Raw genomic sequence first — 17480 nt, forward strand, 5'->3', positions numbered from 1 at the left:
CAGGACAACGGGAGGATTAACTCTCAGGAGACACTTTTTGCTTCACTCAGGACTTTAGTTTATAATGTAGTCATTTTAAATCACCATATTACTACTTTTACTAGAGTATCCGAATACTTCTTCCACCACTGGCAGTAGCAAAATGTGTGGCATTTTAACTTGATAAATAACTTCTGTCAAAACAGTTATTAATTTTGTCCGTGCATTGATTTTTCAGTTAATCATTTCAGCTTCAATGGTTAAATTTTGAGGAAATAATCAACGACATTTGCTCATTTTTCTGACACATTATAGATTCTTTACGAGATATCAGCGTGGCTGCACTGCTGACTCTCCTGTATGAAGCAACGGCGGGTGAGAGCTGATTTGGGGGACGGTGGGAGGTCTTTTTTCAAATCAGCTCTGTGATGTATGACGTTTCATCTTGAATATCTCAACGCTGCAGGGTTTATTTCATCATATGATTGATTTATTGAACTGCAGCAAAGAGAATGACATTGGAGGTTAATTGGTCCCGTAGCTCAATAAATCATCACTCTGCTGGAGCCTCGCAGGGTTCAGCCGGTACGTTGACGCGCACACTTAACATTTAGCCTGAACACAATCAAACCAGTAACCGCAAGCTGTCATGTGAGCAAGTAACCTGTTTACCAGGTCGAAATTTGTGCTATCTAGAGTGTCATTTCTTTGCATTTTTGCCTTAATTATTATTATTAAAACACATTTACAACACCTACCTTACTGTATACTCTCCCATAAATCCTGCTATAGTCTACCATCATCATTATGCTTGTTCTCTGACATTCCATCTTATATTCTGTCACTCTACATTTATTTTATATTAACATATAGATATATTTATCATGCAGTTCCTACTAAAATGCATATTTTTGTGCAAATGTCAAACAATTTTTAGCCCTTTGCTCATAATTATGCATTGTTCAAGGAAATATTAAATAGGGAACTGCTGCTCACTGATTTAGGGTATTCTCTACACATGACCGATTTCACTTGTTCTTGGAATTTATTTTTCAGTCTTCTGTAAGAAACACAGCTGAATGTGAGGGAGTGATGAGTGGTTGATCAGGTCTATGGTGTATATACATAAACAAGTGTATTAGAAAAATGTTTGAAGCAGGTTCCTCACTGTGCTTAGAATCACAGGGTGCAGGTTAACACACTCACTGGTTGTACAGTTAAACATGAAGCAGGTCAGCTGAAACAAAGCCTGCACACTCAGCACAAGTGTTCCCTGGATGAATCAAAGGTGAAACACAAAATGCACTTTGGCTCAAAATAAAAAAAATAACGATGACACCTGCAGGCCTGTGCACCAAGCTTTGAGTGTAAACTGTGTTTTTCCTTAAAAGTCACCTGAGCCACCTTGCTTTCATGCACACATTCACAGGCGACAGCAGAAGCGATAAAACCACAACTTCATGCCTGTGCACTCATTACATTTAGAGCAAATTGTGTTCAGAATGATGGTTTTGTGGCCCAGTGGGTCGCATTTCATGCCCGTCATTCTCCGATCCCTTCAGCTTATATTTCTGCTGTTATACACAGCTGTCCACCCTCTCATTAATGGAACCATATAATGGATTTGAATCCTACATGATTGACACAGCAAGCATTCTGGTCTGTTTCTGCTGCTGCAGGTTTACAGATCAGTCTTCCTGCTTCTGCTATTGATTTTTCCTTGTATGTGAATGCTGGTGCAAAATGGCGTGTTAAAAGAAATCCTCTCTTTGTTTCTGAGGAATGTGTACAGTGGACATTTCAGCTCATTGTCTGATAATTACACTGCAATAAATCTGCTGGAAATTCTATCAGTTTTAACAACATTTTCTTCATTAACTTTATTAATGAGAAACTCAAACTGATACCATTGGCAGTCTTTCAAATATTGTCAGTGACATTCTAGACATGCAAAGCCAATATATTTTTCAGAGAGTCTTTATGGCCTTGATTGTGAAATTTGAAACCTTGAAAAAAGCTTCTTTCAGACATGCTCTTTTCTGTTAATCTGACCCGAACGTGTTGGCTTGAATGAACATCCTGCTCGCTCTCCTGTAAAAGTTGCAACAGTAAACTTACTTGCCATGGACAAGGGACAGACTTTAAGTTTTGAAAGTGATTTGGGAAAGCTTTTTCCACATTTCAGCATCAACCTTCGTCCAAAAACAACACATAGAGAAAAAGACAGTTTCCTGCCAAAATTGCAAACACAACCTTTACTGCAATAAAAACAGATACTGACGGCTTAGATTAACGATGTTCCCCAATAATGAATGTAAATTGGTTTTTCCCCCCAAGACATTAACAGGAGCTGAGGTAGCAGAGTAATGAAGCAGCAGCATCGGAGAGCAGCAGGATCCATATGAGTCTAAAGCAAGAAAGTTGTGTGCATCTGCACACATGAAACAACAGCAGTGGTAATTTCATCAGACACTTATAATTATAAATAATCTCCAGCAAAGAGACAGGAGAGGTCAGGATCTAACACAGTTACAGTTTTTGCGATGTAGTTAATTATTGTAACATAGCAGTCGTCCTCAGGTTGAGTCCTGAGCTCCATCTCAGTGTTCGGACATTTTTATTTTACAGTTGGTAAAGTAACAGTTAGATTATCATCGTGTCTGGAGAGAATTATCAGGAAATCATATATAAACTAGTCTGCTAGTTATTTAGAACAGCTGCTACTGATATATATTTAGTTCTTTGTTATGATGTTATTATTATTATGTATTACCTGATGTACATGATGCATGTCTGAATCACAAAATAGTCACACTAACAGACTGATTAAGCAGGAATGTTACATATTTCTTATCTGTAAGGGGTTGAAGTGTGAATATTTAGAACATAATTATTATTAAAGTTGAGATTTGATACCTACAAGAAGTTTTGGATTTGTGACATATGGCTGCAGGCCTGATTAAAGCTCTACCAGACCCTGGACTCACCACGACTGTTGGAGCTTCTTCTGGTTGTGGTTACAACTTTAGAGTTACTTTAAATATCTGCACAGGTTGGTGTCACACAGTATTTCATTAGTTCAAAGTTTGCACAAGATTACATCACCTGCCTTGATAGCCCACCATTTACTTTAGTCAAAAGTAAAAAAAAAAAAAAAAAAAGATGATACCCTGCACAAGCTGCTACTAAGGGCTTCAAATTGGTTCCTATCCACAGCACAGACATCTTAAAACTTAACAAAAAATTAATGCCTAACATCCTGCTATAACTTTTGTTTCTTAAACTTAGCAGTCAGTGTTGTAAAGGTATGTAAAATAGTTCACTTTACAGTAAGTGTTTGAACAAACTATACCAATGCTGTCCATTTTCCGCAGAGGATGGTCTTGACAGCTCTTCGTTTGAATCATAATTTTACAGGAATGTCGGCCAATAGACACCAATAATATAAAGAAATATAATATTCCTTCTACTTGAATTTCTTCTTTTAATTAGACTGACTGAGAATATTTGCAGACCCCAGGGGGAAAATGTTTTTTTCAAACTGACAGAAAACTAAATTGAACTCAGTTCTGTAAGTTCAAAAACATTCCCACCTGGGAAAGCAGACTTCTGAACATGAACAAACAGGGATTAAGACTTTTCCTCCAGGGCTTTCTCAAGTTCATAAGAGAGAGATTCTCATTCACACTCACGCACATCCCAATGGTTTTCCTTGAGAGTTTAGGGGTTTGAACCAGCAACCTTCCAGTTACAAGCCGGCCTCTCAAGCCCTCAGGCAACTCAGCTGCTGACACATTCGCTTTCTGCACGCCGGCTTGTTAGACCGAATCACAGCCTCCACACTTGCTCTAAACATGGAATAATGAGAATCCTACGGGTATTAATTATAGCTGAGAGAAGGGAGAACACATACACACACACACACACACCCACACACACACACACACACACACCCACACACACTGGATCTTTGGTGTGTTGCTGTGCTAAGTAAAAAAAAAAAAAAAGGAACACAGTCAGAGCAGGTCAGACATGTATAAACACAAGGAAGAGTAAATAATAACCACGATCACACAACCACATGCATGTGCAGTGTAAACACCTGGACTTGCACACACAGTTATATGCTCACACACGCACACACACGCAAACGCACACACACACACACATCCCATCCTTTGATCTGCTCACAATCACAAACCTCTTCTTGTACATTGTTGAGCTCCCAAAAATAAGCAGGGCACAACAAGGTCACAAGCACAAAGACACACACAGCTGCTGCTCTAACCTAATTACGTTGTAGCCTAACAATGCCCTCATGCAGGAGCCTTATTTATATTTACTGATGACAAACGAGGGTAAGTGAGAGGGAACATGAGGAGAGTTGAGCTTAAGCAATATTTTTGGATCCATTTTAATCAAAAATTGTTTGTTGTTGTTTTTTGAACTCACCGCTACACATTTACAGCTTCTCAGTACCATCACAGTCACAGAAAAAGCCACTATGCAGAGAGTTTCCCAAGTTATTACAGCAGAATTCAAAGGATTCTGATGGAATTACATTTCTTTTTTATGGCTTTATTTTTTGTTTTTGCAAACAAATAATACCGCCACTAGTCAAGATTTGACATTAGCTACCAAAGACAGAATTTTATAAACTAAAATCTCTCATCTCATTTCATTCACAAATTTTAAGAGTTACTCATGTCTTTATGCAAATACTTGCAAATTAAGACTTCATCAAAGTCTTAAATTTGTAAGTATATGTTTTTTTAAAATATTTTTTATAAATGTATATAGAATATAAAACATATATATTATTTCTCATTTAATGAGAGCTTTTCTCTTTAAAAATGAGACCTTTCTGCATACTCAAATACATGTCTGTACTTAAAGTTAGAATACTCAGCTCTAATCCAATGTATATTTTGTCATATTTAGTGAATATCTCCTCACAGTCCGCTGGCTGTCCATTCTGTGTGCCGAAAAAAAAAAATCAGGTGTTTGTATACAACCCTGCCTTTGTAAATATGAAACAAATAAAGCTTGGACCAACCCACACAACACTGTTTCTGTGCACATTTTTGCTTGTTCAGAGGAGAAAGATGGCTGTGGTAGTGAGATGGGCAACAAATCTGGGTCATTGTTAAATGAATTGCTAAATACATATCAACAATGTCTCCAGAATCACAGACTCCATCTTTAATAAAAGCAGTGACCAAAAAGTTTATAAAGCAGCTGTACTGCTGGTAATAAAAAACAATATATAACCAGAAAACAGATATGCTTATACTTTCCAGGTGCTGGTAAACTTATTTCCATTTGTAAACTTTACATTTCTTCAGTCATCCCCTGGTTTCCTCCCCGTTCACAGTTGGAAGAGCTACAAATTTTCCTGTTTTCCAGACTCTGCTATTGTATTTCTAACTCCTGATCGACCCACCTGGTTGATGGCGGGGACCCCCTCCGTTCCTATGCAGGGGGCTAATGTGAGGACAGGTATGTCCTGGCCCTCCACCCTGCGAGACTCCAGACAGTTCTGCCTCTGTCTGATCACCCCCGACTGTGAGTCCGAGTCGTCTGGGACCCTGATGGAGACAGAAAGCTTCTTTCAGTTAAGGTGTTCATTGTATTGAGTAGATGTGGAAACTGGAAGAGCAAAACAAAACTAAAACTACACTAGAACCACTGGAGGCAAGTCAATAGAAATATACATATACAGTGTTTGATTAACTTGACCCGATGCTTTAATATCCAAGAACTAATGTGGAAGTACCGTAAAAACGTCTTCATTTTAAAATACACTGACAGCCTCAGTGAAATGAGACAGAAGACCCCAATCAACTCCAGCATGGTCTCATTAACTACATCAAGATATCACAGTTAATTTGACAGTAATTTATCAGTGTTTGCAAAAATCACTTGCTGCACCTTTAACAAATCCGCTGAAGGCCACGATTCTCTAAACTCATTACTTCAGAAAGTTTCTCGCTAGTCTTCCTCTTTGATAAACTTTCTCAGTCCTTCTTGTTAAATTCTCAGCTGCGCTATAAACTCGGGCTTAAGCCCTGTAGCATTAATTCAATCTGCTATCTCTCTCTGTTTTAATAACCCGTTAAAGGTTATTCTGCTTTTTAAGGGTCAGGTCTGTCTTCCCCTGAGAGCAAGCCTGTTAATTCCATTCTGGGGGATTAACACCAGCCTCCAGTGGATAAATGGGTATTTAAGTGTTCGTGTGTGTGTGTGTGAGTGTGTGTGTGTGTGTGTGTGTGTGTGTGTGAGAGAGAGAGAGAGACAGAACGACAGAAGAGCATTTAAATGAGTGTTTATGTGTCTGAAGGTATTTGTATTGGCAGGTTTGTGTGCTTGCAAGCAGTGTGTGTGTTTTCTATGTATATGAAAGAGTCACTGCCACGGCTTAATGTTATAAAGCGTGACTTTGTGTTCATGTGTGATTGTACGTGTGTGTGTTGTGTGTAGATAGGGCAGTGAGTCTGATGAACCGGTCCCCCTGGGAGTTTAGCCAATCAGGACAGAGGGAGTGATTTAAGACACAAAGACAGTGAATGAGGTGTTCAAAAAGACATAAAAGTGAAAGTGTATAATGAGCCAGTGTGGCTGAAGGTGGGTTTCCACTCGTTGCAGACGTGAAATTTGACAGATTTTTGTTCAAACCAGGATGTAAATATTGCATGACATCTGCAAACAACACATAGCACTGCACAGAATTCATTTTAGTGAAGGTGCTTTGCTTGTCTCTTATGTATTTTTCAATTAAAGAGCTTCATCTTCATTTCAACGGGGGATGACAATACGATGACAACAGGCTGTTTGATGGAAAGCTGTATAATTTACATCTTGTGGCATGCTGATGTTCAATGACTAGACATAGCTCCTTTCTGCTAATAAACATGCCTACGTGATTGTTTAGCCTATGTGCTTTTTGCCTCAAAATAAGAGAATCTGCACACAGATTTGGAATTAAACTTCTAAACTCACCTCCCCATTACTTGCAGCTTTGCCTTCCATATTTTATTATAGCAAGTGTTCTTTTAGAGTGTGAAAATCGAGGCTAAAGGTGGAGGGACTAGCATTCAAAATTAATGCAGCAGAGACAGGTATGCTGACGTATAGTCCTTAATAATGGTCGGCTGTGTCCCATCTTTCAACATCCAAGATTTGAGGTTATTATGCTGGTTTTCTGTTAAAAAACAGGTTCATTTCTCAGGTTTGACAAAGCTGTTTCACAGCCACAAAAGAATGTATAGTATATATATGATTTTCACGCACAACCATCTCTAAGGTTTACAGAGAAAGGTCTGAAAAATGGAAAATATCCAGAAAGCAGCAGTACAGAATACTATCGCTAAATGCACAACACGTCCAACCTTGAAGAAGATGGGCTACAGCAGCAGAAGACCACACCAGGTGCCACTCCTCTCAGCTATGAACAGGAAACTGAGGCTACAATTCACACAGGCTCACCAAAACTGGACAATAGAAGATTGGAAAAAAACGTTACCTGGTCTGATGAGTCTCCATTTCAGCTGCGACATTCAAATGGTCAGAATTTGGTGTAAACAACAAGCATGCATGAAACCATCATGCCTTGTATCAACGGTCCAGGCTGGTGGTGGTGGTGTAATGGTGTGGGGGATATTTTCTTGTCACACTTTGGACCCCTTAGTACCAAATGAGCATGGTTTAAATGCCACAGCCTACCTGTGTATTGTTGCTAACCATGTCCATCTCTTTATGACCACAGTGTACCTATCTTGTGATGACTACTTCCAGCAGGATAATGCACCATGTCACAAAGCTCAAATCATCTCAAACTGGTTTCCTGAATATGACAATGAGTTCACTGTACTCCAGTGGCCTCCACGGTCACCAGATTTCAATCCAGTAGAGCACCTTTGGGGTGACGTGGAACGGGTGATTTGCATCATGGATGTGCAGCCGACAAATCTGCAGCAACTGCGTGATACTATCATGGCAATATGGACCAAAATATCTGAGGAATGTTTCCAACACCTTGTTGAAAGTATGTCACAAAGAATTCAGGCAGTTCTGAAGGCTAAAGGAGGTCCAACATTTTACTAGCAAGGTGAACCTAATAAAGTGTCCAGTGACTGTATAACTTTTAACAGACTGATTCGAATCCCCCATGATGACTAAACTTTATGGTACAATCAGACTCATTTTCTCTTTGCAAGTTAAAAATAAACAAATGGGCATCAAAAATATATTAAAAAAATATTTTAACAATGAACCAGACAGTAATAATCGGCTGTAAAATTTCTCCCTTCAGTTTGCAAACTCAGCAAACACTTTCCCTAGACACACACACAGACACACAGACACACACACTTACTTGAGCTCTGGGTAGACGTTGTCCAAGTACCACTTGAAGGATTTACACTTGAGCTTCTTGCGGAGTTCCACTCTGCCTCGGATACTAGTGACACACAAACACACACAAACACACCACAGCAGACAGTCAGACTGACAGAAAGCAGCCAGATAAACAACAACTCAGAGAGCCAGAACCTTTTATGAATGCTCAGTTCAGAATGAATAGTTGTAAGGTACACAGAAAACAGCAAAATTGATGCAGATAATGAAAAACTAATGATCAACCAGGACAAATTATGCAGGTGTGTGATACAAAAAGGCAGTTAAAACCTTAAAGCTGTGCTTAAATGTCAGCTTTTATCTGACAGACACTTGTAAACACTGACGTTTCAGCACAGTTGTGTGCTTTAGTGTGTGCCTACTGTGTGTGTGTTTCTCACAGTAACTTCTTTTTATTACTGATATCCCATTTGGGATAAAAACACTGGTCTCAGATAAACCATTAATTTTAAGACTTTTAAAGAGGAACACAGCAGGTTGAATGTAAAGATTTATTCTCCTCTCTGGTTAAACCGCTGTGGGCCAGCAAAAACAAAACTTTCAGAGGGTGTGAAATTACTCTTTACGGTTAAGGAAATGTTCTGTTATTGTCTCTGATTGTATTAATCCATTGTGGAACTTAATAAAAGGGGCAATTTAATGGTCACATTCCTGGTTCACAGTATTTTTGCACCACTGTGATGAAGGGCACCCTGCTGAAGCATTTCAATCAACACAGAAGCTGTGGTAGCTATTAGAAGCAGTTTATGTTTATGTGTTTATGTTGATTAAGAAGAGAGCGTATATTTCTCCAAGTTGCAACAGATTGTATAATCCACTGTTGTTGCCACTTTTATGGCAATTTGTGCAAGTATTTTTTATGATGTTTTATTTTCTATTTGATAGTCTGCAGCTGATATTAAGGGCCACTGACTGTGTATAAAAGATGGACATTGCCCCTGGGTCTTAAAGGGAAGCCGACAGAAAGTGCCTTAAACCTGCATTCTTTCTAACAGCCAGCAGGGGCAGACTCCCCTGGCTGCAAAAACAAGTCAGTTTGCATAGAAGTCTATGAGAAAAATGGCCCAACTTCTCACTTGATTTCTCATTTCATTATGGTCTCAATTGCTGAATTCAATATTTTTTAAACACAGCATGATGTTTGCTTTGTAAAATACGATCACATTTAAAGTACCATAAACTAGATGACAAAGCATGGCATCTTTTTGCATAGTGCTACTCCGTGATTGACAGATTGCTAACATACCATTGCAGTGTCCTTGACTTCCCAGTAAGATCCACTCCTTACACATTATTTCAAAATACCAAGATGGCAAAAACCAAATGCTGAACTTGAGGCTTCAAGATGGTGGTCCCCAGCCAAAAGGTGACCTAACAGCCACTGCATTATGTCTGTAATACACATCTTATGCTCAAGATACATTAATGAGAATGAATCATAGCTGGGGATGCTGCAACTGAACAGAAATACATTACCAGTTCTACCAAGCTGTGTTTGGTTGGTTGGTTTTCCAACCAGCAGAACATCAGTCGCATTTCATTTAGCGTGGTAACTACTGATTGATTTCATTGCTAATTAATCTGTTTGTTATTTTCTCAATTAATTAATCAGTTGCTTAATCTATACAAACTCCAAAAAATGGTGAAAAATGTGGATCAGGGTTTCCACAAAGCTAAGGTACTGTCATCAAATGTCTTGTTTTATACAGAACCCAAAGATATTCAGTTTGTAGTCATAGATGAGCAAAGAAACTACAAAATATTCACATTAAAGAGGTTGAACTGAAAGAATTTAGGCTTTTTTCTTAAATTACTGATGAACTGATTATCAACATAGTTGCTGATTAATAGTTGACAACTAATCGATTAATCAATATGTTATTGCAGCTCTAATTTGACAGAAGACAGAAGTGGAAGCTCAAAACTCAAAAGTGTGAATGTCACATGGGTGTGTGTGTTCTTACTCTCCATAGGATTTTCCTCGTGCTGCCGGGCGAGCGGAGTAGTAAAAGAGACGGAAGTCGTCCATCCACACCTCAGCTGTGCGACGTGTGTTCCTGTCACACACAGACACACATTTAGAGAAAAGTAACTCTGTTCTGCAGAAAATCAATCAAACCTTTTTTACGCTGACTTTGTTAATGGACTAAAACATACTGAATATACCAGGATAAATACTGATATGTTTCATCATTATTTTGCTGAACCAAAGCAAAGAAACTGTGTCGGTATTGTTGTTTTTATTCAGCACTATCTGGAGCGTGCAGGTGTGAATGTGTTTGACAAAATTCAATTTGAAACAGAGAAGTATTTCCTTAATCACATACAAGCACTCTAAACAGAATGAGAGCAAACTGAAGAGCTTCATCACAAATACAGTATCATAATTTGTGTTCTAGATGTTTGGGAAAGATATTTAAATTATAAAAGCATGATAGATAGATAGATAGATAGATAGATAGATAGATAGATAGATAGATAGATAGATAGATAGATAGATAGATAGATAGATAGATAGATAGATAGACAGACAGACAGACAGACAGACAGACAGACAGACAGACAGACAGACAGACAGACAGACAGACAGACAGACAGACAGATAGATAGATAGATACTTTATTAATCCCAAGGGAAATTCAAGTGTTCAGCAGCTTACATAGGACAACATAAATAACAAAAAAGACAGGACAGACAGGTTATTAACATTAACATTAAAGGTTAGTATTTACAAGTATATACGGTTCAGCAGTCTGGACTTTGTGATTCTGTGAGAGGCTGCAGAAAGAGGAAGGGAAGAAGCAAGTAAAAACAGATATCAGCAGTCTCCCACTGTTCACCCGCTGCCTTTAAACACACAGCTGGTGCAGAAACAACAGCCCACCCCCAGAGGTGGTCTGGCTGGTCCGACCACATTCTGATGGCTGTGTGCACCTACACCTGCCTTAAAACACGCACTGTTCCTTAACCAGATAGTATAACCAGATGTAGCTCATGCTGAAAGTGGCATCACATGTAGGTCAGACCACCTCCAGATGTGATCTGACTGATCCCATCCCTGATGATTGGGATGTTTTCTACATTTGCATTAAAGAATCACGTTTGTCCTCATCCTGATAGGATTTCCAGACATAGAATCATGTTTATACCAGGTGTAAATCATGCCTGCTGCTCTATCTCATCAGTTCAGTTCTGTTCAACTCACTGCACTTTATTCACCCACACAGCACTAACAGTGAAGCATATTTCTCTATCTCTCATCCCCATTTACTGCTTTTTTCTCATTCTCTTTTTCCTCTCTGTCTCTCTGTAGTAATTAGCTATTAGCAGAGTTTCTGTGAGCTGTGAACGATCTCATTGAAATGACAGAAACCCTCCATTACAGGCATTACGCACACTGGCTGTGGCAGTTTAATGAAAGGGGAAGAGAGAGAGGATATGAGATGCTTGTAGGCGTATAAACATAAATACGTGTCACATGCAGGCTTACAATTAAAAGCTCTCATTGCGCACACACATACACACAAACACAAGGTCACAGTAACAGGCCTCGGCGAGGGAGGAAACAGCATAATCTTTGTAATCGAATTATTAAGCAGCCCTTTTTATTTAGCATATTCATAATCCAGACTGCCAGCGCAGAAGCCTCCAGCTAATTAACCGGCAGAGCAACACACGAGCAGACAACAGCAGCTTTGTTTGGGAGAACAGCGTTGATCACAAACATCAGGCCATCGTGATACGCATAAAAGTCATCATCTTCCGCACAGAACAGATGCTGCCTCGGTAACGGCCAACAGGGAGTGAAATGAGCGACTAAAAAGCCTAGTTGGAAAAAAAAAAGAAAAAAGTCTCAGCGTTGGTGTGGATTAGCTGGTTGACACAAAACAATAAGTTTATATGAGCCGTTTGGCTGAAGCTTCGCTCCAAAGTGCCGTTCAGCAGCAGGAGAGCTCATTTTGGGAACTGAACCCTCCAGATTGGCATTTTTAGTGCCTTGCTCTGCCCATAAAGCCACAAAGGGAACTGAACTCCCAACCCTGACAGTGTTAATGCCTTGCTCACATGCTGAGGTTTATGAATTACTGAACTGTTAAAGGAATAATTCACCAGATAAATCTTCAGTCTGTGGCACTCAGTGGAACCCAGAAGTTATTTAGTGATGAAGTGCTGCAATTTAGTTTTTGGTAAACTCACTTTCCTCGTCTTCTACTTCAGTTTGTCATGTACAGTGTCTCCCTGAATGCCTTTCAGTACATGTGTAGGCTAGATATTGGCCTTTCAGTGGATATTAAATAACCAAAGGGACATGTAAAAAAAGGTTTCAAAAATTGTAACTTCTAATCTATAAAAGAAACAGTTTCCCAATTACATACACATTATTTAGTGATTGTTCCTTGCTGTATGATATTATGAGTAACACAGCACGCAGTAATGTTGATTGTGTTCTCGATTCTGTAATCTGAATGGAACCAGAATCCTCATTGTAGCCTTGATTAATCTATTTATACAAGATCAATTCACATACATTCTGAGCACATTAGTCCTGTTAATGGATTATTGGACTGCCTGTAAACATCTTTCAGTGTGAACTGTTTGAAAGGGGCAGAGAACAGAATACAGCTTATGCTAATAGGATAATATTGTACTCGCAGCTCAAAGGCTCCCAGGCAGCTGTAAATCCACTTTAACAATGATGTGAGCAGTGTTCGGTGGCTGCGACACACAGCTCAGAGTGGAAACATTTCACATCTGTTTCCTCTGTGTGCATTCAGTCAAACACTAATTCAGCGGGTGAGAAAGTTAGTGGAGTTGGGTAGGTAAACACACACACACACACACACTGAAGAACTGTATGAATTTACAGAAAAGACAGACAAGTTATTTTGTTAATTAGGTAGCAAAGTTATTCAATCAGGAGTTTAGTAAGTACATGGGCTGGGCAGAGAACCCATTTTTATATTATGGAAACCAGACAGACCTGATTTTATACACATAATTCATTTTCTACCATGATAAGTGTTCTCAGACAGGAGGGCATGTTGTGTGGCTGAGCAGACACAGATAAGAAGAGATCCATGACACTAAAAGTCCTGAAAACACGAGTATGTCCGACAAGGAATCTCCATGGAAATAGTTTTTATCACCAATTTATTCTGTAATTTAAAAAGTATGACAGCAAAAGTGAAGAAAACTCCAGACAAGTGGTAAACTTCAGCTGATCTGTGGCTAAACTTCAAACTAATCTCACTCAGAGCAAACTGCATGTTGTTTATGTTTGCTTTCTATTTTCAGTCAAAAAAAAAAATCAATCGTGTAAAAAGAACTACATGGCAGATGATCAAACTCCTTTAACACTTTGATCTTCCAAATGTCAGACAGACAGTCCTAATCCATTTGATCCATTCAGTCATTATACTTACTCATGACACTGAGTTGAGGAAAACTGAAAAATTCTAATGTCTGAGCATCCTGAGGTGACAGAAATCAAGCAGCGTAATAATGAACATCAATCAGTTTTAGAGTAAAACTCATTCAAACTAATTTCTGAAAGTTTCTGATGAATTAAATATTTAGAAATAGACAAAAGTGATTCAGATGCTTACTTGATGTATGTGTTGGCGTTGCCCTCAGGAAAGACGTATGGGTGTTTCTTCCTGAAGACGTGACCCACTCTGCTGCAGGGCAGGATCTCCAGACTGCCGCCACACTGCCACACTCGGAACGAGATCTCTGCACACCACAGACACACACTCAAAACGCTGCAAATTCATATGTGATGATACCATTAAAGTGTCACATTTTACTATTATTTAATTTCTATTTGAAGTTAAACAAACAAACAAAAAAACAGAATAGAAACTGTGTATGTTTGATACTTGTTACAATAACTGTCACTGTTGTTTCTTTTCATGACAAAACAACTGAAGCCACAATCAGTTGACTGAACACTTAAAAATCTATTTAACCTGATATCTGGGAGCAGCCTTCATGTTGTTCCAGCAGCTGTAAGGCCTTCATGTCAAACACAGAACTGATTATTCAAACTGAGAAAATGTAAATGGGGACCCACTTTGTTTGATAGTGAAGATTTAATATCTAACAAGTTTATTGAACTCTTTTTTCAAGTTCACTTAACTCAGATGGTTTCACATTTGCTAAAGCTCACAAGATGAGTTTGTAGTTATCAACCCAAAGCTTAGTGAACATCACATTTCTAAGACAGCAGCACTGCCTGACAAACAAACATCCTGTTTAGGTCTGGCGATACGGGGACAGTTCGGCCATTTTTACAACCCAGATGCCCACAGTAAGCACCTAAAAGGGTTTCTATGTTTTTTAAAAGTAGCCTAACAAGTAAATGTTCAAAAATATGCGAAATAGGGTTTTCCAGTTAGAAAGAGTACAAAAACAAAGAAGCGTTGGTATGACAATGCTTTTATATTCAACTAAAGTAAACAGCCAGGATTCTTCATTACCCATCTCATACATGACGAAGTATTTATATATATATATATATATATATATATATATATATATATATATATATATATATAGAGAGAGAGAGAGAGAGAGAGAGAGAGAGAGAGAGAGAGAGAGAGAGAGAGAGAGAGAGAGAGAGAGAGAGAGAGAGAGAGAGAGAGAGAGAGATAGATAGATAGATAGATAGATAGATAGATAGATAGATAGATAGATAGATAGATAGATAGATAGATAGATAGATAGATATTTTCTTATCATTTATGAGATGTGGCTGCTTGTGGGAGCTTTGTTCAGCTGAATATAAAAGCGGTTTTCTTACAACAAACGTCTCACAAACACCTATCTCTGACACAAAGTCAAGAGCAGATGTTAAGTTGCTGTGTAACTGTTCTTCAATCTGTAATTTATGCCTTGCTTTTACTGTGAAGCATTAGTGAAAGGTACTCTTTAAACATGATCTTTTAAGTCCATCTTTTTCAAGAGTATGGTCTTGCTGCACTCATTATCATTACATTTTAGGGGAAAAAACACCTGTTGGGGTGTTTGTATTTCTCTAAAAATCTGCTCTATGTGGTGTTTTTACATGCTAGAAGTCATATCCTGAGTGAAATGAACTGTCAGTGTCATGGATGAACATTTCCATCTGGAATCTGCAATGTAACGATGACCGTCTCAAAAACACAGATTCAGACGTTTGTGGTTTAACATGTAACAAACCTAAGGTAGAGTGCTTAGCCCGGGATGCAGCAATGGTGTCCCTGTACAACAGTGTTAAGGGGAACGTGTTTGGTGGAATATGCTTACAAAATGAAACTTTTTGCATAACTGTTGGAAAAACATGCAAAAACATTCCTCTTAGACAAATGTTGGAAACATTCTTTGGTGATCTCAATAACTATTCCCCACTGGTAGTGAAACAGGAGGAGACGGCTGTCAGAAATATGCCACCAATAGCAGGCTTATTTCCACCATCTACACATGATGAGTCAGACTATTGTGATGTGAACTGGGTAAATTTGACTGCTCTCTCTCTCTCAGTACCCAGGCGTTCTGTTTATTTGAAGCTCTGCCTTTTATGTTCTTTGTCTCTGTGGTAGTTTTCTATCCTGCACATCACAGCTAAATGGGCCAAACCTCCCTGAATATTTGATGACCTGCTGACGGACTGTGATTTTTTTTTGTCGGTGTGTGTGAGAATGTGTCTGTTAGTGTTGTGTTACCATTAGCATGAGCGTTGATTATTCCACATGCACTTTTTGTGTTCGTATGACCTGTTTACACTGTGCTCAGTCTCTGATGTGAGCACAACGCACAGCTAACGTCACTTTAATTCACAGTTCTTTGTGCATGTATGTGTGTGTGTTAATTAACAGAGCTAGCATCTGTCTGTGAGTTGACTAGCGAGGAAGAGAGACGTAGCAGAGCTTCCCCAAAGAATGAGAGGCTGAAAACTTCACAAAGTTTTACAATAACTGAAGCAGAGAGATGTAGAGAGAATACGTGTGAAAGGAGGAGAGAGAAGAAGCGAAAATTAGAGCGTGGACTGGGTTTGATGCGGAAGAGAACAGAGATGGAAGTAAAGATGAAACACTAGAGAGTGAAAAGGAGAACAAGATAAGTCAGCAAGACACTGAGATACTGACACAGAGCCTGTGAGACTGATGGAAACATGACAGAGAGCAAATGAGTGTGTGTGAGAGAGCAAAAACAGGCTAACAGGCTCTCATTGATCTGAGAAAAGCAGGAGTACAGTAATCACACACACACACACACACACACACACACACACACACACACACCTACACACACACACGCACGCACACACGCACGCACACACGCACGCACGCACGCACACACACACACACACACACACACACACACACACACACAGGGTTGAGATGACTTGAGGCAGGTAGCAGCAGGAGAGCCAGATGTTGCTGCTGTCAGAAAGTAAAGATTTTTTTCTCCTGAATGAAAAGTTCACCTTCGTTCAGCTGATATTGAAGGACCTTTGAATTTCAGACAGCTAACTTCCTAACTTTGCACTGTATTTATTAGCTCTCATCATGCTGTGCTAGGTTTTGGCAAAAACTAGCATTCAAACAATTGCAAATGATGCAAATGAACCAGCCAGTCGTCGGTAAAGCAAGCATCAACTCAGTCATGATCTGCCTTTGCTTAAAAGCCACCATAGAAACATGAATCTCACATAAAAGCAGTCACGCCAGTCAACATGCTGAAGGTATAAGTAATATACATTTTTCCTCTGCAACATATATTTGCTAACATTTATGTTTCACTTACAAATGCAACGTTAAGAAGACAGACTTACAAAAGCACATAGTGAAGAAACGACTGTGTTGCAATACTGCCGCTCAGATTAAAGCACCAAAATGCAGCTACCAGGCATCTTCCTCTTTCTTCAAACCAAAGGAGAAACACTGAATTCATTAAAGCTTTGTGTACCAGCATGAACATATCAACTTGACATACTGTTTATAGTTGGATACTTTTAATTTTAATATTATCTCCCACTGAAGAAGACCTTTGTGGCTAATGTTACAATTTCACCAACAGGATGCCCTCACGGTCGTATTGGATTT

The 17480-nt window shown here is 39.0% G+C and overlaps 1 protein-coding gene across 1 annotated transcript in view; it reads right to left on the reverse strand.

Moving 5' to 3' along the window:
• Positions 1-17480, reverse strand: part of galnt14 (UDP-N-acetyl-alpha-D-galactosamine:polypeptide N-acetylgalactosaminyltransferase 14 (GalNAc-T14)) — a 193590-nt gene that overhangs the window by 14400 nt on the left and 161710 nt on the right. The window contains exons 10-13 of the mRNA XM_055016107.1: positions 14001-14127; positions 10359-10451; positions 8354-8437; positions 5423-5567 (exon numbers count right to left, since the gene is read on the reverse strand). Coding sequence (XP_054872082.1) covers positions 5423-5567; positions 8354-8437; positions 10359-10451; positions 14001-14127 — 449 coding nt within the window. The remainder of the gene's footprint in view (positions 1-5422; positions 5568-8353; positions 8438-10358; positions 10452-14000; positions 14128-17480) is intronic.

The sequence above is a fragment of the Amphiprion ocellaris genome, chromosome 12 (assembly GCF_022539595.1).
Source record: "Amphiprion ocellaris isolate individual 3 ecotype Okinawa chromosome 12, ASM2253959v1, whole genome shotgun sequence".
NCBI lineage: Eukaryota > Metazoa > Chordata > Actinopteri > Pomacentridae > Amphiprion > Amphiprion ocellaris.